Source organism: Rousettus aegyptiacus, unplaced genomic scaffold (genome assembly GCF_014176215.1).
Source record: "Rousettus aegyptiacus isolate mRouAeg1 unplaced genomic scaffold, mRouAeg1.p scaffold_m13_p_3, whole genome shotgun sequence".
NCBI lineage: Eukaryota > Metazoa > Chordata > Mammalia > Chiroptera > Pteropodidae > Rousettus > Rousettus aegyptiacus.
Window position 1 is genome coordinate 147,737,082 of NW_023416306.1, and position 26,708 is coordinate 147,763,789.

General features: G+C 41.4%; 3 protein-coding genes across 9 annotated transcripts in view; 2 read left to right on the forward strand and 1 right to left on the reverse strand.

The window, feature by feature from the left end:
• Positions 1 to 7,749, forward strand: part of PLEKHH1 (pleckstrin homology, MyTH4 and FERM domain containing H1) — a 49,559-nt gene extending 41,810 nt beyond the window's left edge. For all 3 annotated transcript variants that reach the window (XM_016131316.2, XM_036239203.1, XM_016131317.2), the window contains 7 exons: positions 573 to 673; positions 1,438 to 1,579; positions 2,767 to 2,909; positions 3,021 to 3,150; positions 4,066 to 4,152; positions 4,461 to 4,607; positions 5,590 to 7,749. In XM_016131316.2, coding sequence (XP_015986802.2) covers positions 573 to 673; positions 1,438 to 1,579; positions 2,767 to 2,909; positions 3,021 to 3,150; positions 4,066 to 4,152; positions 4,461 to 4,607; positions 5,590 to 5,751 — 912 coding nt within the window. In that variant the 3' untranslated portion in view covers positions 5,752 to 7,749. The remainder of the gene's footprint in view (positions 1 to 572; positions 674 to 1,437; positions 1,580 to 2,766; positions 2,910 to 3,020; positions 3,151 to 4,065; positions 4,153 to 4,460; positions 4,608 to 5,589) is intronic.
• On the reverse strand, positions 6,881 to 14,356 carry PIGH (phosphatidylinositol glycan anchor biosynthesis class H). Of its 4 annotated transcripts, none has more exons than XM_036239205.1 (4): positions 14,119 to 14,356; positions 10,357 to 10,566; positions 9,864 to 9,944; positions 6,881 to 8,412 (listed from the first exon to the last, which is right to left on the reverse strand). In XM_036239205.1, the coding sequence occupies exons 1-4, from the start codon at positions 14,296 to 14,298 to the stop codon at positions 8,320 to 8,322; spliced, it is 564 nt and encodes a 187-aa protein (XP_036095098.1). In that variant the 5' UTR covers positions 14,299 to 14,356; the 3' UTR covers positions 6,881 to 8,319. The 4 variants fall into 4 exon arrangements, with proteins under 4 accessions (XP_036095098.1, XP_015986807.1, XP_036095097.1 ...); XM_016131321.2 differs by having other exon boundaries at positions 9,864 to 9,947; XM_036239204.1 differs by lacking the exon at positions 6,881 to 8,412 and having other exon boundaries at positions 8,430 to 9,944.
• A 10,417-nt stretch (positions 14,357 to 24,773) lies between these two features.
• ARG2 (arginase 2) overlaps positions 24,774 to 26,708 on the forward strand; it is a 29,918-nt gene continuing 27,983 nt past the window's right edge. Inside the window, exons 1-2 of one of the 2 annotated variants that reach the window (XM_016131295.2) lie at positions 24,774 to 24,995; positions 26,327 to 26,399. In XM_016131295.2, coding sequence (XP_015986781.2) covers positions 24,885 to 24,995; positions 26,327 to 26,399 — 184 coding nt within the window. In that variant the 5' untranslated portion in view covers positions 24,774 to 24,884. The remainder of the gene's footprint in view (positions 24,996 to 26,326; positions 26,400 to 26,708) is intronic. The other variant, XM_016131294.2, reaches the window with a different exon arrangement.

Consider the following 26,708-nt stretch of genomic DNA (forward strand, 5'->3'; position numbering starts at 1 on the left):
AATAGGATTTAAGACCTAGTTTGTATTGTGGTCTGAGATTAGAGCCATGGGGCATGTAAGTGTTTGTGGAAATGTGCTGTAGCACTTGAGTAGGAGTGTTGGGTCCAGGGTCTGCTTTCTTTACGGCAACAGGACAGAGGCTGCTAGAGTATTTTATCATTGACTAGAAAAACTATGCCACATGCCCTCTTTGTAAATGGCCAGGTGTCTGTGAGTCCTTGTTACATAGTAGACCTCAGGGTACATTTGCCAAAAGAGGAGAATGGCTATTGGAATGGAAATGGAGCTTGTGCTATGAGGCCATGGTTTTTGGCAGATATTAAGGCAGGGCGGTGGGGGGTGAGGGCGCAGCTTGTTTTGCTTTGCTGCTAAGGTCATGACTAGCACTATACTGCTGTCTAAGAGGAAGTCGCAGTCACCCTGGGTGCTGGGAACATGAGGCCCCATAGGTAAACCTCCTGATGGATGACAGTCACTCAGCTCTGCCCTGCTTCTCTGCCTGAGTCCAGCCCTGCCTGGACTTTGTTCCCCGCATCAGGGGCTTTTCTGACTTTCCTCTTTTGCCTCTTCAGATCTGCGATGCCATCTCCAGGTGGGAACAAGCCTTAAAGGAGCTGCACTCTGGAAAGTCTGAGGGCGGCACACGTGTCGTGAAGCTGATGTACAAGAACAGGTCCAGAGCACTGCCCAAGGGTGGGGCCAAGCACGAGGGCTGCCCCTGGGACACCAGCTCATCACTTCCCTAGCTGAATGGCCTGTCCCACAGGCAGGGGGCCACAGATACAACACTACATGGTGGTCATTAGCTGAGAGCCCAGGCTGGCTCTGCGGATCCTATGTGAGGCCCTGGGCAGCTCAGACTCTCGGTCCGTATACTGCATGTGCACACACACATGCACAAACACACACACACACATGCCAAGAAAACAGACCAACCTCATGAGATGGCTGCACGTGTTACATGGGGAGAGTTAAGCTTTGTTTGAACACGAGATATTTAAGATTGAAGAATAAATTGTCCCTATACCAATTCCAGGAAATACAGAGGTAGACATCCTGACTTTTTACCGATTTGAGTAAGAAAATTCCATCCCAGCTATGTCTCCAAGCAAGTAATTTCCATTACTCTCTTGGAATTTTAATTCATCCAGTTCCCTAGTAAGCTGTGATTCCTGGTACCAGATTCCCTTCACCAAATCCAGTAAGCCTAATGGTATATCCAGAATTAACCATGTGCTACTGTTGCTATAAGATCTGATGACCTTGCTTCCGTTCTGTGTCAAGCTTGGTTAATTCTTCTGTAGGCAATTGAAAATGGGCTCATAAATGGTGTAAAAAGTTATTTCTTTCTTTGGAAATCAAGAGAAACAGGTGCAGAGATGGCCTCATCCGTTTGGGATGCCAGCTGTCCTGGCTTCTCACTCTCGTTTGCTACAGGCTATACTTTCGGAGTCAAGTTAAAGGAGAGACAGAACGAGAGCGGCTGCTGCTCGCCTTCCAAGCTAGTGGAGAGATAGTGGCAGGGAGGTTTCCTGTCAACAAGGAACTGGCTCTTGAGATGGCTGCCCTAATGGCCCAGGTAAGGTTCTGTTCGGGAATCAGGAGGGTCAGGATACCACCTTTGAACTCACAGGTGGAACACGCCACACAGCCTAGAACACAGGCGATTCTGCGGGTCCTGTGGTACCGGAGGAGAGGGCTGTGGAGAGAAGCTGACTCCTTTACCCAGCAGAGCTCCTCAGTGCAGACACAGGCTACATGGAATCAGAGTTCTGGGTTTGAGTCCTAGACACCTTCCTGCTGAGATCTTGGCTACCTCACTTTACTTGTCTATGCTTTAGTTTCTATTTTTGTATACCAAAAACAGAAATATCTCCCTGCCTGTCCCCACAAGGTTGTACTAAATATGATTTTTAAATAATGTATATCACATACTATATGCGATAAAATTTGTACTTAATAGCTGTCAAAACATTAGAATTAGCAGAAGGAACACACATTCAGACTTTACTCTTCTCCCTGTGTTACCTTTAGGAGGCCATCTGGCCAAAGTTATCTGGGACACATTTGTGGCTTCCATAAGAGTCTAGATCTACATGCTGAAGAGGAAGAGGAAATAATAATAGTTGATCTTTAATATAATAAACATTTATTGAATACGCTATAGAGGGCCCTGTGCTGAACATTTTATGTGTATCATCCCATTTAGTTCTCATCCCCACATAATAGATGAGGAAATTGAAGCTCAGAATGTTTATGTAACTAGATCAGGGTTACAAAGCTGGGATTTGAGCGAGGTGTCCAACTCCAAAGGCCACATTTAGGACCCTCTCCCGTACAGTCAGTCAGTCCTCACTTAACATTGTAAATCGATTCTGCGATTTTTAAGCGAAACATCTCATCAAAACAACGTTGAACAGAATGATGTTATTCGAGGACCTGCTGTACCCTAGGATCTGTAGCATCTTCAGCCTGTATCCCACATTTTCAATTGGAAGCCAGAATTTCTACATTGTTTTCCCTTGTCTGCCACTAACTGTCTTTGGATAAGGCACTTAACCTCAGCTGCAAAGTAAAAGTCGGTCTAGATAATATCTAATATGCTAGGACCCTAAGCTTCTTTCTTTCGTGTCTGTGAAATTGGAGATAAAGGATCTGTTCACAAGAAGTGTTTTTTCACATCCATTCACACCTCACCCATAAAGTAATGAAGTGATGGTTTATTTCGCCTCTCTCGACTTGTCCCTTTGTCTGCTTCTACCACAGGTAGAGTATGGGGACTTGGAGAGGCCCATCCCACCAGGCTCCGGAGGCACACCCCCTTCCAAGACTCAGCATCATCTACAGCAGGTCCTAGACAGGTTCTACCCAAGGCGCTACAGACACGGGACACCCCCTGAACAGCTGAGGTAGGTTGCAAAGTCTTGTGGGGAGACATGGACTGCAGCTTGGGGAAGGCCTCAGAGCTGTGAAGAAATGGCACTTCACTGGCACCATTTCTCTCCATCTGTCCAAACCAGGCACCTGACAGATCAGCTGACCACAAAATGGGCATCACTGCAAGGCTGCTCCCCTCCAGAGTGCATCCGCATCTACCTGACGGTGGCCCGGAAGTGGCCTTTTTTTGGTGCTAAGCTCTTTGCTGCTCAGGTAAGTGCGAGTGGTTTCCACACCCTCAGGAATGCCGTAAGTGGCTCCTGGAGTTACTGTCCCTATCTTGTCACAGTGTTTGATCCAGTCTGCAGCACCTGCCTGCACACTAGCAACCACCAGGGGGCACCATCTCTCCACCCATTCCGGGCCTACTCCCTATTTCCGTGATCCAGAGAAGTTATTCATTGCTCTTGGGCCAGGATTATTGCTGGGTGACCCTCATCTTTTCTTTATTGGCTTCTTCCTCAGTGCTAACCCTGGGAAAAAGGACTCAACTAATCATAAAGGCATATAGCAAGGGGCCCCACTTAGCCTGGGAATTGGGGGGAAAAGCCTCTAAAAATAGGTGACATGTCAGTTTCTCTCCCAGCCTTTCAAGCAGGAGCGCTGGGAAACCTGGATTGCCCTGCTGCAGCCCTGGCAGTGACAACTGGTTATTCAGGAGCTGTCCACCAATAGTCACTTTTCTCACTGGTAGGGCCTAGAGCCCATTTTTGCTTTCCTATTTCTTTTACAGTCTCTAGGAAATTGGTTGAAGCAAGATGCACTTCAGCTTGGAGAGACTGAGTGTGGAATGCTGTCAGTTTCTGAGAGCTAGGAGAAAACAGCCTGTTCCCTATACCCGTAACAGAGTAGCCAGGGCTTCCCAGTCCGTGTGCTGTGACAGGATGGCCTTATAGGTACTCCATCCCACCTGGGGATTGTCAGTAGGAAAACAGAGCCCGAAGGCCAGATACCGCCTGTCTGTTTACTCCAGCATGCTATACAAATACCACCTTTTGTTTTCCAAAATGAGAAAAGGTTGGAGATCACTGCCTAGCAGATCCCTGGATGTGTCTTCTTCCTCAGAAAGGTCATGGTTCAGAATCCCTAGCTGTGGATATGTCTGATGAGATTTTCCTGTTTTCCCAGCCTGTGCAGCTGTCTTCCAAGGAGAACACTCTGGTGTGGATTGCTGTGAATGAGGATGGTGTCAGCATCCTGGACCACAACACTATGGTATGGAAGGATGAGGGCTGGCTCCCTGACCCCCTCCTCCTGAAGTGTCTTTTCTTCTCTCTGGACTCAAAGGCCTGAGCTAAGTGACCATGGTCCTCTTATCCCCACCCCCTGCCCAAGCACTGCTATTCTCTAGAGTGGACACAGCTTGTAGACACTGAAGATGTAGGTCTCCCGATTATGACTTCAGAGTTCTCCCTCCATGCTTAAGGCTGGCTACCTGTGCTTAGAAGAGACAGGGGATGCTGGTTCCTAGCCCAAAAGGCAAGTAGAAAGTTTTCCCAGAACTAACTGGCTCTTTCCCACAGCAAGTGCATGTCACCTACCCCTACTCTTCACTGATGACCTTTGGTGGCTGCCGGGATGACTTCATGCTTGTGATTAGATCCATTCCAGACCAGAGTTCTGGAAAAGGCCACGTTGAAAAGTTGATCTTCCGGATGGCTGTTCCCAAGGTAGGTGTAAGCACTGCTAAGATTTATCTTTGATCTAGTTAAAGAAGTGGGCTTGGAGCTTAGGAAGGAAGCTACGGTTATGACATTATTCGATAAGGGCCCTGCCCCCAGTAAAACTCTTGGCCTTGTCTGTAATCAGTACTCCAAAGGGTTCGGGTGGAGTAGCATCTCAGCTCTCAGTAGTTACTGCTGAGCTGGTAGGTGAGGGGCTGGCTAGGGAGGGAATCACTCTGGTCCAGCTACTCCTATGCTCTTCACATTATCTTTTTTAGTTCTCAAACCTCACCACCGTGACGCTTGCGTCAGGTGCCCTCTTGCTGTTCTTGTAGCAGGCCCACGGCAGCTTCCTTCTCAGGATGCTCTCACCTCATCCTGGGCTCTGCTGTCCCAGCACTAACTGGGACAATCTACATATGCTCCCCTTTCCTTGTGGTCTTAAAGACCATCCAAAGACCTCTTTTCCTTTAAGGGCTTTGTTCCTACTCAGTACAGGAAACATTGATCAGCAAAAATAGCAATTCCAACGACTCAGAAACCTAAGTCCTGATTTATAGTTCTGACTCCTCAGAGTAACTGGAAACCCTGTTTTAATCCTAAAGCTAGAGTTTGCCAAACCTCCTCCTCTTTCAAATACTGCCTCCTCTTTCAAATACCACCTCTGCCAAAGGAGAAGATATACAGACCCCTTCCTCCAGGGAGACCCCTATCCTAGCTTGGAGCAAACCAGACTGAATGTCACTCCTCCTATTCTCAGGGAGGTACTGTGCCTCTCAGAGGACCACCAGACCAAAGGCACCCATTTAATTGGGCCTCTGAACCTCATAGTAATGATCCCCTTTGGACATTTTCTCCCAGGTGGGTATTTTAAGAGATGAAGAAACTGAAATCCAGGAAGGTTGTGTACTCAGTATAACAGCTAGTAAGAAAGCCAGAATTCAGGCCAAGCCTAGTTCAATTCCTTTGTTTCTGTTGTCTCTTTAAGATTGCAGAAGCTACTTTCATCGTGGCCAGCTACATGAACCACTGCTCTGCAACTGTGAATGCACCCACCAACCCACCTGCTGCCCGCAAGCCATGGGAACTGGATGGACAACAGTTCTTTGCTCCTGCTCCACGTGCTGCCAAGGGGCCAACATTGCTGTGAATATTTCTCCTACCGCTTCCCCACCACCACCTGGTGCCTCTGGAATTGAAGAAATGTATCCTGGAGCATGATACTACTGTGATGGGTCAAATAGCCCTCTCCTGAGCCTCCACCCTTGTTTGTTCTGTGAAATGTATATTTCAGTGTCCATGAAGACTTTACTGTCTAGGTGCCTTATAATGTTTCAGGGCCCAACTTTGAGAATTCCAGAGTATAAAAACCACTTTTTTTCCCCACAAGAATACTGAGCTCTGGATGCTGCCTGTTTGTAGACACAGACAGGGAAGGAAGTCCACTGCTACTGGTTACTGAGGGCATCAGAGCTGTAAGTCAGAGCTTTCCCTGCTGATACTCTCAGGGATGTTAATTTTTTGTTATATGTGTATATGGTCCTTATGTGAGGATTTATACTTGAAGTCTTCCCAACATTCCTGAATAAGATAGGACTAAAATTTCCTATTCACCTGAACTGACAAAAGCCTAGAATTCAATAAAACTAGACTTCCTTTTCCTGGGAAAGGTGTTGGCAGGGATAGAGAAAAAGGAAGACTCATCTTTCCCCTTCCCCTGCTGCAAATGAGTAGGCATTTGCAGTGCTCCTTCTGGGGTAGCAGCTCCTACATCTGCAGAACAAGGCACTCTCCCTGCTGAGACTGAAGCTGTTCTCCCCCACACTGGACTGTGAGCTCAGCTGGGTACAAGCGTGGCAGGAGATAGGTCCAGCCTGACCTCTCCATGCCTCATTTTAACTGGACCGGGCTCAGTGAAGGCTGTGCTCACTACTGTAGGATGAGGTGGTCGTCACTTGTTTCCTTGCCCATTTCCCAAGTGAACATGCTCCGCTTTTTGCTGCTCTGTGAGGCTACCAAAGACGAATCAGAAACAGAAGACCCCTCCAGGCTTGTGGGCCTGGATTAGTTCAAGACTTCTGGCGAACTTCCGCTGGGAATTAGTTTGAGGGCAGAGAGCACATATGTGATATCTGTCCTAGCCTAGCAGCATTCCTGTAGCTTTCTTAATGATACCAATATCCCACCCCATCCCGAACTGAGACCTTCTGTTGAGTGCAGAGGAGATGATCTTTGTTTCCACCCTTCCCTAACAAAAAAAGATGAGAGTTCATCAGTACTCTGATTTTCCAACATTGGAAAAACTGTTTTATTTCACAGCTCTAAGGCAGTCTTACCATTTATCAATAAAGTGATGAAAACAATTTAGCAGTAGCATCCAAGAACCAAGCCTTTAAACCCCAACAAAGTGTGTGTGTTGCACATTGCAAAACTGCAAGGCTGGAACTAGTTGAAGTGAACAACTCAGCTGCTGTAAGAACCCTTCTCTCATCCCTTAAACTGACAAGCATTATGAAAAAAACATGTCAGAGTGTCTGCCTCTTTTATATGAACTGAGCTTTGCAAGGCTGGTAATTTTACAACTGTCTCCCATTTCTGTTCCTGCTTTTCTCCCAGGATTTGGGACCTAGCTGAGACATTTCTACCTCAAACAAATCAATGCATCAATGTACCACAGGTTCCTGAAGAACCCTTCTCCAGGGCTGGTGTAAAAGGCAGAAATTGTATCTCTGGTTTTATAATATCTTGAGTGTGTCTAAGGCCAATGAGGATATTATCTACTTGGGAGTTTTAAAAAAAAAATTAGGATCCCAAAGAAAAGTAAGCAAGAATGGAGCTGTGTTCATGTTGAATTTGGGGGCCACGGTATTACCCCCAACCTATCTCCTTCCCAACCCTTCAGGAATCCTCTCTTAGGTTGTGAATACAGAAGAAACTGCCTTATAAACAAAAGCTTCTATAGTTTGCATGTTTATCCTTAACATGTTGGAAACAAAGTCAACTGTCTGGCCTTCTGTCTCATCCCTCTTTGCAAAAGAAGTTTTTGAAACCATAAATAATGCTGAGTAATAGAAGAATGTTAATGTGTTTGTTACCCATGACATAAATGCCACATTCATGTTTGTCAATAAAAGCAGCTGTCTGTGAATCAGGCAATTATCGTGTATGTTTTGGAGGGAGAGCTGTTTATTAAGAGTGTCGTCATAAACTCACCCTGTACAGACACAGGAGCTAGGCAGACAGAGACTAATCTTTTGTAGGACATTTCTTCCTGCTAACTAGTACATAAAGGGCTTAACTTTTTTCCTTAACTTTTAAACAGGGTACTATGCAATTGGAAATTGTCTTTCTCAAGAGGTCTGATGTCAGTTTCCCATTGTCTTGCTCCATACATTTCAACAAAAAGTAAACTTGAACGTGCTTAGGAAGTTCACAAAGTATTCTTTGTCAACATAACTTTTGCATCATTTCTTAAGGTCTCCCCTCAGTCAACTAGGCAAAACCTTACAAGGGGAGCAATGAAATACACAGAAATACTTTGCTCAACATCACACAATGAGTTGCGTTTCCAGTCACCTGCTCTATGACTCTATGGCATCCATCCTGGTTTCTAGGGCTGTGTCCACCTGATAGTTTATAATACAGAAAATACACCAGCCCCTAGAGCTTAGGAGTCATTTCCCATGGAAGAAAATACTGGCCTTCTGAATGCTGGGACTCATGGGCTTGTGGATGTGGCTTTCTGGTATGCCAGGATCTCCTGGCAGCTCCTGTACACTTCAATCAAGCAGTCCAGCCGGGGCTTGGCACTCTGAATTCCAAAGGGGAGAAATGCACAGTCAAGATGAATGTAAGAGAGTGCTTAGTAGTGCTGCATCCACGTGCAACCTCAATCTCTCACCCATATCAAGGGTCTATACGGCACAAGTGTGAGCTCAGAAAGGCCGAGGTTCAGGCCTCATAGGTCCTTCTTGGAAAGAGTCCCTAACTAGGCCAACAGCCCAGCCTGTGAATTGTGCGAAGCAGGAGCTCAAAAGACAGTTTTTAATCTGTCTAAATTTCATGATCTCCATCTAAGAACAAGCAAGAGGAATAATAAGGACAGACCCTCTTGGGAAATGTCAAGCTATGAAACTCCTCAGACACAGAAGGGCAATTTAATGTGTAAATATTGAAAAATATTTTGTATGACATAATGCAACCAAAATTAAAAGCCATAAGACAGGAAAAATATACATGGAAAGCGTATTTAATAAAAGTTTGCTACCAAAAGATATAAATTGTTACAAATGCATAAATAAAATTTAGATTCTACTTGGCTAATAGAGGAGATATTGATAATTTAAAATGAGGAAATACTAATAGGTAAATAACAAGGAAATATGAAAAGTCTCTCAATTTAAAGATACAAATATAATGACTATAAATTCCTTTACCTACATACTAAACTAAAAAATAGCTAAACCCACTGTTAGCCAGCACTAGAAAAACAAGCACAAATTCCCCAAAGTATAGTAAAGTTTTCCAGTATCTGGAGCCAAATTTCAAATACTGTAAAAATGTGTGAAACTTAACAAGCTTTAATAAAATAATTTTGAATTATAATGCAAAAGAATTTTTGCTTAGCTGCCTTAAATCCTGTGTGGAAAAGGGCAGTGAGGCAGAGTTAACTGCATACATAAATTACTTTGTATACCTATAAATTAATTTATTATAAATAATAAATTGATCAATTTATTATAATTAATAGTAAGTTAACTATAATTAATTTACAATTAATTTTTTTGTAAGAGCAAAACAATAACCCAGATATGACTTCAAAAGCTAGCAAAAGAATGGCTAAATAAACTGATATTTGACATTATATAATTATTTAAAATAATAATATAATGACCTTTGTAGATGCATGTAAATATGCATGTTAGATTTAAAAAGCAAGATACAGAATAGTGTATAACTACGTGTAGATTGGTAACATCTATGTACAATCATATTGGTAGACCTATAGTCAAAGTAGATGAATGGTGATTTTTAGGCAGAAATTGCTATTTGGTTTTTCTCTAAAGCGTGTGTAAATTCATAGTGTTTCTGAAAGCCTATAGCCGCTTCAAAAATAACTAAAAATCTTAAAATTGCTGTCAAATACCCTTAAATAACAAAAGTTTACATTCCAACTGAACATAAGTAGCGGTGGATACGCAGAGAGGAGGAAAAGGTAAAGAGGACTTCTTTGGAGAAGAAACTTAAGTGTTCTGTGCTCACCTGGAAGACAGGTACTACTTGGGATATCCCATCTGGTTCCCCCGGATCCTTCAATAAAATGCAGAGGTAGTAAATCACCTTCTGCTGTAAGAAAATAAACCAAATAGAGATCTAAATGAAATTCAATTTTTCTTTAACAGAAGGCTTAAAACTTTTAATAAATGGTTATCTCTAAGTAACAGAACACTCGATGGCTTTTGAAGTGATGGAGAAGTATATTCTCATCCTTTAAATGAAGAAAGACAAAATAACGGCAACAACCAGAGATGATTCTGAAGTTGTGCCAGAAAATAGAATAGAAATGCTGACTCCCTAAACTTTAAGTTTCACTTTTATCGTTTATAGACATGCCAGTCAAAAAGGAAACACTACAAGTACTAGAACAGAGAATCCTCAAATTTAATTCTGTGATGTGAAATACTTTAGGTATTCAGATAGTTTAGATCTAGGCACACTCCAGAGAAGCTACCTCCTCCAGTACTTAAGTACTTACCATGTAAATAGCCTCATTAATGATAACATCTTTCACTTTGCCCATCTCAATGAAGGTGGTGCTTTCTTTGCCAGAGGCATAGGATGAAGTCATCTGGATGCCAAGGGAATCAATGATTAACAGAGTCTCCTGATCAATCTTCACAAAATGGAGGTAACCAAGCAGGCCTAAGAGGGTGACGAAAATGGCAGCAGAGAGGATCATGCTGTTCTGAAGAGAGAGCCAGACAAAGGCAGTAAGGTCACCATGTGGTCCTCCCCATATATCTGATGTATAATAAGTCAACTCTAGGCAATGCAAGAGAAAAAAGCCTTTGTTCTGCTGTGAGTTAACACTTGAGAAGAACATGCAGGGAGGAATAGGAAATCGCTTTTACCGGTCCTTTGAAGTGCTGTGAAAACATATGATGAAATACATCCAGACAACAAATGGATAGGTCTGGGAAAGAGAACCTCAGTCAGCAAAATACTCACATTCATACTACTCAAGAGATTTTTCTTCCAATATTGCAATTTAAGGACTCGGACCTTTTCCTCTCATGCTCCCTCAGTAGATTATATAATGCAAAATCATAGACTGAACAATAATAAAATGCTTAGCACAATGTAATAGATACTACTCAACAACCACTCTTCTTTCCTAAAAGAACTTGGAGTGAATCATGATTGGTTCCCACTCCTGCGGTAGTTTACAAACGAACACATGACAGAATTCTGGCGAATGAGATGTGAGGGGAGGTCTGCTGGAGGGGTTCTTGGAAAACTAAGTCCATCTTAAAAAGAGATTTAAGGAAGATAAGGTACCTTCATCCTGAGGTTTTGACACCTGGAACTGCTATGGACCATGTGGAAAGCTAGGCTGAAGGAAGTAGAGTACACCAAGATGAAAAGAACCAAAATCTACTGACCCTTTTATGCCCTCTCGAGCCCTCCTACTTTCTGATTTCTTGTTTTGTTAAATAATTACCATTTAGGGCTCTTTTAGTTGTTTGGGATTATGACTGACATGTTATGGCTGACAGATTTGCTGATATGACTAACTGATGTTAGGGGCTCAAAAATGGTATTTATTCCTGTGATTCTAAAATATTTACAACCTTTTATCATTTCTAAAGTTGAAATGTTTTTCTCTTGATGTATGTTTCTTTTGTGTAGCACTGTTTTCTTTTTTCCAAAAAGCTATTGTATAGAAGGATGGCACTGGGAAAAAATCATTAATGACCTAGAATCTAGAGATTCAGTAATTTATGACTGTCATTCCTTGAGGGCAGGAAGTATTTTATTATTCTCTGAATAAAATTTGGTTTTACCACTTTACTGACTATCTCTGGTTTTCTTTTAAAGTATCTTTCTACTCTCTTCTACCTCACACATACTTAGAGTTAGATCAGAGGTCTGCAAATTATTTGGGCCTGTGGTCTATTTTTGTCTGGTTTACCTTGAGCTAAGCATGGTTTTTACATTTTTGAAAGGGTTGTTAAAAGGAAAGGAAGGGAAGGGAAGGGAAAGGAAAGGAAGGGAGGGGAGGGGAGGGGGGGATGGAGAGGAGGGGAGGGAAGGAAAAGAAAAAGAAAGAAAGTAACAGAAGAATATGAGACAGAACTATAAAGCATAAAATATTTACTATTTGGCCTTTTAAGGAAAAAGTTTGATAATCCTAATGAATGGAGGATGGAGAAATCTGTGTGCTAGATGTCCAATATTCCAGAAATATCTACTTTGAGTTAATTAAATGCCTAATATCTAATACAGTATCTAATACATAGTTTACACTAAATAAGAATTATTAAAGAACAGAGGGAAATAAAGTTCAGTCCTGGCCTTTACAGATTTATTAGAGGCAAAATTAATTTGTGTATAATATATATTTGAAGAATACTATAATACTGACTATATCATGTGCCTAAGAAAGGATTACAGGGTGGCAGGGATTAAAGCATATGTCCCATGAAGACTTCCAAGGAAGCAGGATTTAATTGGTACCGATGAGGTGGTGGTTACTGATACATATACTTAGCTGAGAAAAGGAAGAGGGAAGAATAACAGTCCAAGGTGGAAAAAATCAGATAAAAACTTGGAATTTTAATAGAACTGTGAATTCAAAAACTGGAAGGAAGAAGGGATGAAGAGCAGTAGTAACAAGGGAATTTGATCCATAGCAGCTTTTCAAGAAGGTAATTCTTGACCCAAACTTCATTGTTACCTACATTTTTTTATACTTCATTTTTCTAACAATTCAATATTCATTTAGATTGAAGTTAAGCCACATTTTAATAAATTCCTTCATCAAATTTCTTCTCATTCCTAGTTGAGATCCATTACTCTGATGAATAGTTTTGAATAGGAAGAAAGATAAGATATTTTCGTACATAAAGCCCTTAAGAAGTATTGCAGTGAAGTTTAAAGAAAGATGAGGTTACTGAGTCCTGAGCACTTGATAAAGTTAAGTGGTAGTATATATCATGAAGAAAGAGAAGAGTACAAAAGGGAGTCGGCATAAAAACAAACTTCTCTATTGAAAAATTTTGCTTAAGCAAACCCGAAGGAGAAGACATCATAGTTTGGTGTAAAATAAGGGTTTCAGAGACAAAGAAGCCTGTGTTTGAAGCCCAGGTATGCCATTTACTAGTTTTGTGACTTTGGATAAGTTATTACTCTGAGCCTTAGTTTTCTTCTAAGGCTGAAATGAGGCATTCAGTAAAGCTCGCACCCAGTGGGGATTTAAGGAATATCTGTTTCCTCTTCCCCACATGACTACATGGCTGGAATTCAGGCTAGTGTTAAAATTCAATTATATTATAAGTTAAATCTTTTTAAAGGGAGGGAGAAGGACTGTCCTGGCAACTTAACCATTTCAACTGACTTATGAACAAACTTTTAGATACAATTTGGTACAACTTAGGGCAGTCTTAATTATGCATACATCTATGCTAAATTACCATGCTCTGAAATATGATCAGCAGGAAAGAGCTAATGGATGCAGTAATGGAAGCAATATCCAAATTACAGAAATAAATTGCCCTGGGGTACTTAACTCTGATAAGATCGCTCCTGAAATAATATATCCAATTAATGGCACTACATATGAAGCTAAACTCATTCTAGGAAGGGCGATTAGGATGACTCCTTTTATTTGAGGGCTGTCACAAAACTACTGTATGTGACCCTCACAATATGTTGAAGGTGTCATGGCAGATATTCCGTTTTAAAAGTACTTGATGTTGGGAAAGCGTTGAGAGGAGGTGGAATTAGATTGCCTTGAAAAAACTCTTAAATAACTTGTGTGTGTATATATACATGCTACAGACACAATGGAGGCAAAGACACTTTCCGGGATACTATATGTTAGGCATTGTAAGCAGTGATTCATTCCTCTGAGGCGTGGAAATGATGGATGAGGACAATCCACTTACTAGTTCTCTAAACCCTTGGAAATGAATTACTATGACCATGTACTACACAAAGCACATAGAAGTTAAAACTTTAGGCTGTCGTGCAAGGGATAGATGTAGACTGGGGGGAACCACATAGAGCAGTGACCCTTGAGAGAGAGTACAGAAAGAAGCACAAATTTCGCTAAACATAATGAAAAGAGCTGTCCAGCAGAGGAATGGCGTCTCCAGAAACAGCGAGTTCCCGCCCTCCGCCCCTAGGACTGTAGGAGGGTCCGACGAGGGGTCCAGGCTCCACCCCAAGACCCCAAAGATCCTTCCAAACCCGAGTCCCCGACTCCCACCGCGGGAAGGGGCCGACCAGCCATTACCTCGCAGAGGGTAAAAAGTCCGTAGGCTGCTAGCCACACGGTGCAGGTGACAACAGTGAGCAAACGCAACGAGAGCCGAGGGGAGCTGACGCAGAACTCTCGGCAAGATGGGGAGTAATAGCGGCGCTGCAGGGCCAGGCGGCCGCCGCAGATATCGAAGAAGCTCATCTTGTCCTCCATGACCGGTTCACCCCAGCCCGCCGGTCTCGCCGCTCTAGCCGCCCGACGGCGTCCTCTCGCCGACTCTGGACCCACTTCCGGAGAGCGAGGTTGGCCCCGCCCCAAGCTCTGCGCAGCCTCAGTTGTGCACCGAGGGTCCGTGGTGCTGTCTTGAAGGTTAGGATATTTCCTCTCTGACTAGGCTAGGGTTCTAGGATTGTCTACTTCAGATCTTTGGGGGCCAGCAACTCATCGGGCAGATTAAAGCTGCTATTAACGTTCTCTTGCCCAATAAATTGATTTCTACTGCTAAACCAGAGTACGTCCCAAGAAGACAGTCCACAGGTATTCAATCTCATGCATCCATTTCTGGGCCAGTTAGTTTCAGGTGCTGAGAACACAGCGATGAACAATATTGACAAAGTCTCTGCCTTCAAGTAGCTTCCTTCCTAGTAAGAGAAACAATGTGGAAATAATTTAAGAGAGTGCTGTCGGCAATAATATGACTGGCAGGGATGGCTCGAGGACTTTCAACAGGGGAGTCAGGAAAGCATCTTTGAGGAAAGACACTGGAAATACAAGGATGAGGAGCCAGACTGGTTTGGGGGAGCTCTAGAGGAGGAATTCGCCAGGAAAGGCTACCAGAAAAATCAAAGCCCCTGAGACTGGAACAAGGTTGGCTTATTGGAGGTATCAAAAGGTCGGAGAGGCTGACACATGGCTTATGCAGTTGGAAGTTGAGGAAGTTGGTGAGGTAGGTAGAGAGGTCAGATTCAGGAAGGTCTTCTAGGGCCTGTTAAGGAGTTTGGATTTCACTGCCTGAGAGTTCTCTCTCCCAAACCACTTTGTGGAGCACTGAGTAGGCAGACAAGTCCTAGCTGGGAGGTAGGCAAGAGTGGAAGACGCAGAAGGTACAGATAATAAAATTAATAAACTCATGAGTAACTATGGCCTGTGGGTTCTCTCTCCTCTGATGTGGCCCAAGAGTCTGTGTGGCTTGTTAAGAGTTATGGTGCTTCAACCCTGAAGCAGCAGCGTGTATTTAAATAACTAATCCCTTTGTGTATAAAGATATATGGCCTAATGGTCTCACCAGCTTTAAGACACTCTGACGAAGTTAGGTTCAGTTTTTCCATCTTCATCCAGGATTTTATTTTCATTTTTTTCCCCTAAAGGATTGTATTCAACTATTGCTTTGTTTTTCCAGTTTCTGTACCCTGAATCTTACCAAACAACACACATCTCTCATTTTTGTAAATATCATATGATATATTTTATCATTATGAAAGAGATGTTTGTGTATTGTGGAACATTTGAAAAATACAGAAAAGAAGAAAAGTGTAAACCTCCCATATTTCCACCACTCAGAAATAAACACTGTTGATGTTTTGGGGAAACCTCTAGTCCTGGAGTTCTTAAGCTAGGCTCTAAGGGTAAAAACCAGAGTTTCATTTTTAGTTTCTTTAACTTCTAATTGAAATTTAACATTCTTTTGATTATGAATGTAGGCAACAAACTAATTGGTATTAGCAATACTTGTGATTTTTGTCATCAATAGAAACCACAGATATTTTCATTTCACAATAATTGTTGGTTATCTCAAAATGTCATTTCCACTCATTACTACTTCAAAATTGCAGTAATTAGTAGACCCACTACTAGATCTTGTTATTTAATGTATCACTAGAGACACATATTACTATAACATTTAAAAAATATTTTCATAACTATATGATTTTTAATCCTATATTTTATTCATTTAAAAACATTATTGTAATAAAGGGTTCATTAGATTTACCAGAGTTGCAAAGGTCTGTTTTAAAATTTTAGAGATAAATACTGTGGTAATAGAATTCCAAAACCTTTATAACTACTTTGCTCTGTCATCTTAATTATGTTATGCAGTTCAGCGCCTCAAGTTTCTCTGAGGAGGTTTAATATCTTTTTGTAGAGTTACTGAAGGAATCTTAGAAATAATTTCCTAGTAAATTCAATTATGGAGGAGCAGAGGAAGGAAGCATGAGAAACATATGTACTCAGTATTTGTCAAGGTAACCTAACTGCTACTAAAGAAAAAAAAAAACAATTTCAGTGTGTATTGTCTACCTACAATTCCATTTGGGTGCTCCTGGTCAGGTTTCTCATACTTTTGCCAAGTGGTGATTCAGAGACCCAGGCTCCTTCAGTCTAATGGCTTCATCATCCCTTGGGGCCTTCTCAATGTCCTCTTCACTGGATCTTCTGCATCTGGCCAAAATACGGGAGGCAAGAATAGAGGATTGTGCATGGGAGGATTAAGCCTCCCAACTACATTCCATTGGGCAGAACTCATTAACATGGCTCTATGTAACTTCAAAGGAAGCTGAGGAACATGGCCTATCAGTATGCCCAGTGGAGAGAGAGAAATGTTTTGGTGAATAACTAGACAGTCTGCTATACTTTTCAAAGTGTTCAGGCTACAGGAACCAGGACATATATTTGAGTGAATAGAGCATCATGGTGACAGTACACAGGATTAATCTGACTTACTTTGACAAGATGGGTAGTTATTTCTACTGTTGAAGTTATTCTTAAACCTGAGTATCTATGAATATCAATAATAAGAAAAAAATCAAATGAAAAGATTCAGTTAACTTTTAATTTTTGTGGCCCATGCTGTATCCTTATACCCTTCTATAGAACCTTTTACAATTTGCTTATACTTATGGATTAAAAGTTTGTTCTAAGAAAACTGTCTTATAGTTTTATTCTATATAGGACCACTTACCTATAGGGGAGGAAAAGTAAAGGCTCATATAAATTAAATCTCAAAAAGGCTTTTAAAAAGATAAGTATTGCCAATTATACCTCAATTTTTTAAAAAGGCAAATGAAAACTTATAAAACTTGTTACAATTTAGTGAAATCGATCAATACATTTAGTTTGCATAAAAAAATATAATACATTTCATTTTGCCCTGTTTAGAATTCCATTTTGATTTATCTATATAGTTTTGTGAGTGAATCTCTTTACACAGGTTTTTTAGTTGTTGCTCTAGTTTCACACTACACAAATACAACTGTTTTAGAAAAAAACTGTCTTCTTCCTGTGCTTTTTCTTTACTCTTACACTGCTATCACACTTCTGACACCAAATGTGTAGGTTTTTTCCCCACACCAAGAACAATTCTCTGTGACACCAGCTTGGCAGGTGTCCTACAATTTAACACAGTTCTGACACTACCTGGAGATGGTGTCAGATCCCACAGGTTAAGGACTCATTCCCACAAGACCGTTCCCCACTTGGCTGCAAGTCAGAGATTCCCATGATCTCCTCCCCCTGGTTTTGATTATTAGCTAGAACAGCTCACAGAACTCAGGGAAACACTCACTTAACTTTACAAGTTTATTCATAATAAAGGATGTGATAAAACATACAGATTAACAGCTAAATGAAGAAATACAGAGGGTGAGGTCTGGGAGGGTCTCCAGTGCAGGACCTTCTTCACATGGAGTTGAGTTTCTTTACCCTCCCAGTACATGGATGTGTTCACCCACCTGGAAGCTTTCCAAATCCTGTACTTTGGGGATTTTATGGAGGCTTCATGGAGGCATGATCTATTATTATTTCCAACCCCTTTTCTCTCTCTGGAGAATGGGGAGTAGAGCTGAAAATTCTAAGCTTCTAATCAGGGCTTGGTCTTTCTGGTGACCAGCTTTATTGGGGAGCCATCCAGGAGCCCACCTAGAGTCACCTCATTAGAATAAAAACACTGCTCTCACTCATGCAATTCCAAGGAATTTAGGTACTCTTGTGTCAGGAACTGGGGTCAATAACCAAATATAGAATAAAAGATGTACCCAGTTCTATTGTCACTTAGGAAATTACAAGGGTTTTAGAAGCTCTGCTAGGAACCAGGAAGCGGAGACCAATATGTATTTTCTGTTACCTCACAACAACTTACCACTGTCTACTGGTACCAACATTTTACCAATTCAAGCTAAGTATAGATATCTTGCCTCCCTTTATGTCCCTTTACCCTTCCCTCATTTATAATTTATAATATTTCCTCTACATTTATCAAGACCCACATCAGACAATGACATAATTTTCACTTCGAACATAATTAGAAAACTCAAGCGAAGTCTATTGTGTTTACTCATATTTTCTCTTTCCATTGTTCTTTCTTCCTTTTTGATGTTCCAAAATTCCTTCTTTTATCATTTTCTTTCTGTCCATTTTTTTAAGGTGGGTCTGCTGGTGATGAATTCTCTTAGTTTTCCTTCATCTGAGAGTGTCTTGATTTTCCCTTCATTTCTGAAGGACATTGTCACTGGATATAGAATTCCGAGTTGACAGCTTTCTTTCGCACTTGGAAAATATTGTGCACTTGCTTGTAGCCTCCATGGTTTCTGATTGGAAATCTCTGTCATTTGAATTATTTTGCTTTATAGGTAAGGTATGGTTTCTTCATCATTGCTTTCAAGCTCTTTTTCTTTGTCTTTAGGTTTCAGAAGTTTGACTATTATATACCTTGGTATGATTTTCTTTGGGTTCACCTTGTTTGGGTTTTGCTCAACTTCTTGAATCTGTTAAGTTTATATTTTGCTAAATTTGGGTAATTTTAAACCATTGTTTCTTCTTCTTCTTCTTCTTCTTCTTCTTCTTCTTCTTCTTCTTCTTCTTCTTCTTCTTCTTCTTCTTCTTCTTCTTCTTCTTCTTCTTCTTCCTTCTTCTTCTACAGCCTCACCCTCCTTCTGGGATTCAAATGACGCTATTGTTAGATATTTTTGTTTGTTTGTTGGTTTGTGATAGTACCACAGGTCCCTGAAGCTCAGAGGTTCATCATTGCCCTCCACCCTGCCAAGTCTGTTTTCTCTCTGTTGATCAGATTGGGTAATTTCTATTGTTCTATCTTAAAGGTCACTGACTCTTTCTTGTGTCTTCTCCATTCTGTTGTTGAGCCCATACACTGAGGTTTTTTTTTTTTTTTCCAGTTATTATATTTTTTTCATTCTAAAATTTCCACTTGGTTCATCTTAATATCTCCTATTTTTTACAAAGATTTTTTTTTCATTTGTATGGAATGTCTTTGTAATTGCTTGTTGAAGCAATTTATGATGGCTGCTTTAAAATCCTAAACAGACAACTCTAACATCTGTATCACCTCAGTGCTGGCATCTGTTCGTTGTCTATTGTCATTCGAGTTGAGACTTTTGTGGTTCTTGGAATGATAAATGATTTTTGATTGAAGCCTGGACATTTTGGTATTATGGTTCTGGATCTTATTTAAATTTTCTGTTATAACAGGCCTTCACTGACTCTGACTGTTCCAGGGGAGGAAAAAGAGCACATCTACATTACTGCAAAATAGAGGTGGAAGTCGAAATTCTCCACTTGGCTTCCATTGACACCTGGTAGGGAGGTGTTTCCTGTAACTTCTGTATAGAGGTGGAATTCCAGGCTTCCCCCATATTCCCCATTGTTTGGCACTGGGGGAAGCTATTACCACTCAGCAGGGCTGAAAGTCCTGTTCATCACTCAGCCTTCTCTGATACCTCCCCAAGATAAGGTGCCTCTTTACAGCCTGGGAACAGTAGAAATCTAGGTTCCTCAAGTGGCCTTTGCTGACGGGGTTGAGGGTGGGGCTGCAGTTTTTCCAGCAGTGTTTTGCTGGAGTGAAGTAGTTAGTGTCTAAAAGTTTTCTGTTTTCCTAGGCTGCTCCTTACTTTGTCCTTTAGGTAGAGATGGCAGGTTTCTGTAGAGCTTTTCTGGTTGCTCTCTTCTCCAGCACCCAGTCTGGGATGTCTGAGGCAAAAAGAAAACTCAGGGAATACACCACGGGATCATTCCTTGATCCCTGGCCAGTCTCCTTCCTCTCTACTTTCCATAGTCGTCTTATGTTTGTTTTATATAAAATGACCAAAAGTTTTAGCTGTTCTTAGTGGAAAGGATGAGGGAAAGTATGTCTATTCCATCTTTCAGAAGCAGAATTTTCATCATCTATCCATTAAAAAAAATTTTTTTAGTGAGATATTATCATCCATGCAGTAAAATGTACAGTCTATGCCTTACCTTTTCATACTCTTAAAGGTGTCCTTTGATGAACAGAGGTTCTAATTTTAATGAAGTCTGATGTATCAGGTTTTTCTTTTTGGTTAGTGCTGTTTTGTGTCCTGTTTAAAAAACATTGCCTGCCTCAAGTTCATGAAAATATTCTATTTATTTTTTTTCCTAAAAGCTTTATTGTTTTACTTTTCATATTTAGGCCCGTGATCCATTTTGAATTAATTTTTGTTTGATATGAGGTAAGAGTCAAGGTTCTTTTTGTTTCCTAACAGCATTTGTTAAAAAGACCATCCTTTCTCCTACTGATTACAGTGGTGCCTTTGTTGTAAATCAAATGACTACATTTGAGTCAGTCTGTTTCCAGACCATTTTATGTTCTGTTGGTCTATTTCGTTTTTCCTTGTGACAAGATCAACCTGTATCAATTGCCATAGCTTTATAGTAGGTTTTGATGTCTCATAGTGTTGTCTTCCAACTTTGTTCTTTTTCTTCAAGATTGGTTCTTTGTATTTTACCAAAAATCCTGGTTGGATTTCATTGAATCTATTAATTTAGAGAGAACTGACATCTTAACTATGTTGAGTCTTCCAGCCCATAAACCTGATATATCTCTACATTTATTTAGGTCTTCCCTAATTTCTCTTAGCAGTATTTTCTACTTGTCTTGCACAGCTTTCATTAGATGTATTTCTAGGTTATTTGATGTTCTTGATACTCTTATAAATTATATATATTGTAAACTTTATTACCTGTCCATTTTTATTCTTTTAATTTTTATTTATTTATATATTTTTTCCACCTACAGCACCCAGTCTTCCTAGGCGGTCTCCCATGCAAGTACTAACCAGGGCTGACCCTGCCTAGCTTCCGAGATCAGCCGATATCAGGTGTGTTCAGGGTGGCATGGCTGTAGCCTGTCCATTTTTAATAAGTTGTTTATTATTTTACCAACATCAAATTGAAATTTTATTTGAAGTATACATGTGTAATCCTGCCACCTAAACAAATCATTTTCCCAAGTATTTGGGTTCTTTTGTTTTAATGTCTTTATTGTTAAAAAAGATTATCTAATATAGAAAATTTTTGAATGAGAAAAAATTATACAAAGTCCTTTCAATTTTAAATTATACTGTCTCATCATGTCTTAATTTTTGCACTTAAAAAGATTATTAGTCATAGTATTGTGAATAAAAAAGAGAGTTCTATAATAAATCTGACCAAAAGTAACCTCACAGGGTGATCTGATCTGGGTAGGTCACAGTGAGTAGTCATGCCCCAGGCCTATAGCTTCTTTAGTAAAAGGCTTATCTGTATCTTAAACACTCCCTGTCCATTGTTTTTGTGCATCTAGGTTAACATACCTTAGAAAGGCCTCTTTTCAGATCCCTCAGAAGCTTAACCACCTCAAGAGAACACATCCTGATAACTATCCTGTTGTTCATTGTCTTCTGAGTTTTTTTTTTTTTTTAACTTGTAAACTGGACTGATTCCTGAATTCTAGTTTCCTCTAATATCTGGCTATGACTTTCCAAACTAATGTTTCCAATTTTTCTCCCATCCTTGAGTTGGAATCTTTAACTAAGACTGCCCTTTTCCCAAAGCCAAGCAAACTGAAATGAGATGACTTGATACAAATTTCAGAGAAATCACAACAGCTCATATATGGACAATCTTTGTGCCTGTTACAGAAAGATCACCAGCGACATTTAAACTGAAGACCAAAATAATCTACCAGACTGCCTGTCTTTACTCCATCTGAAGATGATTCAAGACAGACATCTAGGAATTTTGACTGCCTGCCTTCAGAACCCAGAAACCAAGGTGATAGTCTGCTTCGATCATTAAACCTTTGTTTTTCTTTTGTTTCCTTAGAGATGCCTTTTATTAAATACCTGATTGCTTGCAACATAGGCTTAACCTTGGGAACCCACCGTCATTACTGCTTCCTGAAACGAGACTTAACTGTTTAACTAAACTTTTCTTAAGAATGAGACTGGTTTACTGAGATATAGAACAACTGATCAACCCAATGTGAGGCATCCAGGGAATTTTCAGAGGAGTTAACTGTAGGAATTCAGAATGAGCCACTTGAAGATCTCACCTTCACCCAAGCCACAAAGTGCCTATAGTTGGTTGACAGGCAGCCTCCTCCACTCTGCCTTTCTTTGGGGTGGTGCAGTCTGCACAGGCAACAACAGAATGAGCCACCCCAAGATGTGCCTCTATGGTATACAAATTATTTTGAGCTAAAGGTAACTGAGACCCTGCAGGCTCAAGAGAAACTTCTGTCCCCTACAGTAAAACTTACAAGTAAATTATATTAAAAACAAAGCTAATATACACTTAAAACTTATCATTGCCTAATTATTTTACTATAATTTGCTATTATTTATGCTCTTGAGGTTATTTATGCTGATTGTATCTATATGGTGGAAGTATGATATAATGAACACCTTTTCTCAACTCCATGTTCAGTGACATCACAATGGCAGCTTGAAATCAGCAGTGGGGGAATATTTCTACCATGTAAATTGGCAAACACCATAATCGGGTCTTACCTACTCACCCCTGCAACACACACTCCCAACAACCTCTCAAGGGAGAGAGTGTGTGTTGGCAGCCACTGAATTAAAGAGGCAGAGTTTGTAGGTCCTCCTATAAATGAAGAAAAGCAGAACAAGCTGATTTAGATCTGATGAAAGGTCCTAGAGCTATGCCATAGCAGAATACAAGTTTTAAAGTAAATGTCTAAAACTTAATCCATTATTTTATGACTTTTGTAACCTTAGAATTTTATCTTTAATGAATTATTTACAAAATAAATGCCTATTTTGAAATTAAAAACAGACCAGTCATTTGAACTTTGGAGTTTTTTAATGAACTTTACAATGTTTCAGACATATAGAAGTAATAATTTGAATTTTAATGGATAATAATAACAATAATAACAATAACAATCTAATGTTCACTCCTGTGATGCATTGTAATGTGAAACAAGTAATTTACCTCTGACTAAACTATAAGTAGTGGAAAACCACTGAAAGTGACATGCAGGATTAATTTAGAAAGGCCAAACTGGTGACTCACAGTAGGTGCTCAAAACACAAGACGTTTTTGTAATAGTCCAGGGAAGGCCTGAGGTAGTCTATGTCAGTACCGACTTCCGAAAACATAGTAAAGGGAGGGAAAATTGGATGTGGTGATAGACAAGAAAAAGGTACCAAAATAAGTCCAAGAATCTGAACGGGTGTGACAGTGACTACAGCCCTGGCTGCACCCCTACTGTTCCCTACAGCTCCCCCCCATCAGAGAGCTTATTAAAATTTAGGTGCTGGTGCCCCACCTCCAGAGTAACTAAGTAAGTTTGGGGGTAGGGCCCTAATTATTTGCATTTCTGATTAGTATGCAAATGTAGGCTCTGCTGGTGCAGGACCAGTTTCAGAACCACTGCCTTACAGTAATATCTATCCTTTTGTTTATTTTGCTAAGGGTTCAATGACATTTCTTTGTTATACCAGCAGAGGGAGACAGGTATAAAATTTATTCTCTAAAAATAAACTGCCTTATACTACAAAGCTGCTTGGAGTTATGATATTGCCATGGAGACTTCTGCAATATTTTGGAAAGCAGCATGTAAATTGGCATCAGTGAAATATTTTTCAGGTATTTACATTAAAATTTATTTTGGTAGGGCGTCCAGATTCCTACAAGCCATAATTTCATGGTTAAGAGTTTGGAGTCGAGTCACAAAGATTTGCCACTTACAAGCTATGTGATTTTGGGAAAGTTAGTTATCGTCTCTGTATTCAAGTAAAGAATTGAAAATGCCTAGAAGGTAATTGTTTTGTAAATCCTAATCTCCCCATCTGCAATCCCCAAAGCAGGTGGGATTTTATTAACATGGCTGGCCCAGAGAGCTCTAATCTGTATTTGATCCCATAGCCTTCAATTCCCAAAGGTAAGCGTGTTTGCTGGACTTTGAGCTCTGAGATGGAGAGGAGCAGGTGGATGCCGTCTGGGTCTTGGCAGGACCCTTACATAGAGTCGGGCCAGACCAAGCACAGTCCAGCTAGCCTTTCTTCAGAGTTGCCATCTGCTGGGCGTGCATTTGTATGAAGACTCGGTTATCAGCGAGTCTGTGTGTCGGGTTCGCGTGCTTCACCGAGTTCGCGAACACTGCGGGTGCCGGCCGCTCCTCGCGAATTGACATACCTGTCCTTGACTGCACTCTTAATTGCCAGACCCTGATATTGGCTTTATGGCGTCAGCCGGGGCAGCTTGTCCCCGGCGAGAGAGCCCGCTCAGTGGAGGGGTGACGTTGCGAAAGCGTGTCCAGGCTCGGAGGAACAGTGGACGGGGCCTTCGGGAAGGTGTGTGGAGGGCTGGTTGGGGGCAAAGCCGGCGGGGTCGGGGAGGGGCCAGGAGGTTGTGACGTCACGGGGCTGCGCGGTGCGGCTCGCGCTCGGGTAGGTAACCGCAGCTGCCGGCGGCGGCGCTTACTTAAGGCGGCGAGCCTCACGTAACAGCCTCTTATTTGGCAACGTCCCGCGCTGCCCATCATGTCCCTAAGAAGCAGCCTCTCGCGTTTCTTCGGGACGCAAGTGAATTTCGCCCTGAAAAAGTCCGTCCACTCCGTGGCAGTGATAGGAGCCCCATTCTCGCAGGGACAGGTGAGAACTAGCACCTGGCACTGTCGGGTAGGATCCCCGCCCCCCTCCCGTCCCCCTCGAGAACCTAGAGAAAGCGGAGGTAGGGAGGGAGGGACAAAGGGGAGAAGAGAGGATGGGGAGAAACGGAGAAACGGACGAGTTGGTTGGTGCATTCCCGAGATTGGGCACCGGGAGAGCACGTGGCATTTTCTCCGCTAGAAGATGGGGAAGGAGGGAGCGGATGTTGGGCACCCTACCCTGTGTGCGGGTTTCTGCGGCCTTCCCAGGAGGAGAAAGTGGTGGCTCCCACTTGGGGTGATGGAGGAGAGGGAAGGAGAAAGAAGATTCCGTGGAGGGGCTGAAGGAAGAGAAACTAGCATCAATCCCCGGTGGAAAACAGAGGGAGAGGGGGTTAAAGAGAGCAACCTCTAAGGATTCAGGATCCTTTCTCAAAAAGAGCTTTCACTGGGAAGGAAATTGGCGCCAGCCGCTCTAGCGGCGGGAGAATGGGGAGGGGCTGTTTTGTTCTTTCTTCTATGAAAGAAACCTGCCATCGTGCAGAGCTCGCTGGTAGAGAAGCCTGGGATCTGGTCCCGGCCAGCTACACACATGCAACCATCAGATTCTCACCTGGCCCAGCCTGTCTTGGCCTCCGTTTGCCCTTCCCACAAGGGGCTTGGAAGGTTGATATTTCAGTGATTGTTGTTTTTCCCTCCCCTGCAAGTGTTTGAAATAACCAGACCTCAGGTAAAAATGATAATGTCACAGGTTTTCAGAGGGAATCTATCTAGTGGGAACTAAGTGGTAGTCCTGGGTTTTGCTTTCAGAGATTTCAGTTAGTCAACTGTGATCTGAAAATATTGGATGGAAAATTCCAGAAATAAACAATTCATAATGTTTTAAATTTCACAGTATTCTGAGTAGTGTGATGAAATCTCGAGCAGTCCTCCATCCTGGCAGGAAGGGAAATAATCCCTTTGTCCAGTGTATCCAGTCTATGCACTACTCACCCCTTAGTCACTTAGCAGGCTTGATTATCAGGTAGCTGCTGAGATATCAAAGTGCGTGCATTGAACTAGCACTTTTATTTTATTGCTATAATTCTATTTTATTATTATTGTTAATCTCTTACTGTGCCTAATTTATAAATTAAACTTTGACATAGGTACGTATAGAGTCCTGTACTATCTGTGATTTCAGGCATCCATTGGGGGTCTTGGATGTATGTATCCCTTGTAGAAAAGGGGGACACTGTATAATATAGCAGATTTTTTTTATTTTTATTTTGGTGAACTATAGCGATCTTATTTTCAATCATCTTCCCTCACATATCACTGTAATTTATGTGACAGAAAAGAAAAGGAGTGGAATATGGTCCTGCTGCTATAAGAGAAGCTGGCTTAATGAAAAGGCTCTCCAATTTGGGTAAGTGCTGGATCTGAGCTGTCTGAGCAAGGTGGTAACAGACCAGTTCAGAGTTTTCTCTCATATCCAGGAACCTCACATTGTCAGCTGTACATGTCTTGAGAAGTATCTCTCATCTTCCCTTGGATTCCATCTGCAGCTTAACAGCTATCAGCCTTCAGGCAAAGTCTTATTGCAATAAAGAGTATATGGAAGGCAAGGAGTTGGAGTGAGGCAGGGCCTGGAATAAGCTGCTAATGACTTCAAAGTGGTACTAAGAATGCTAGCTCCAACTCTTAACTACTCAGGTCAACCTTTCCCCCTAAAATT

Bases quoted from the DNA above. Each gene is read 5' to 3' on its own strand.
- PIGH (XM_016131320.2), bottom strand. From the start codon at position 14,298: ATGGAGGACAAGATGAGCTTCTTCGATATCTGCGGCGGCCGCCTGGCC. The intron at 10,567-14,118 runs GTAATGGCTGGT...CTCTCTCTTCAG, and splicing joins GACTTTTTACCCTCTGCGAG to AACAGCATGATCCTCTCTGC. The intron at 9,948-10,356 runs GTAAGTACTTAA...ATTTTCTTACAG, and splicing joins TTAATGAGGCTATTTACATG to CAGAAGGTGATTTACTACCT.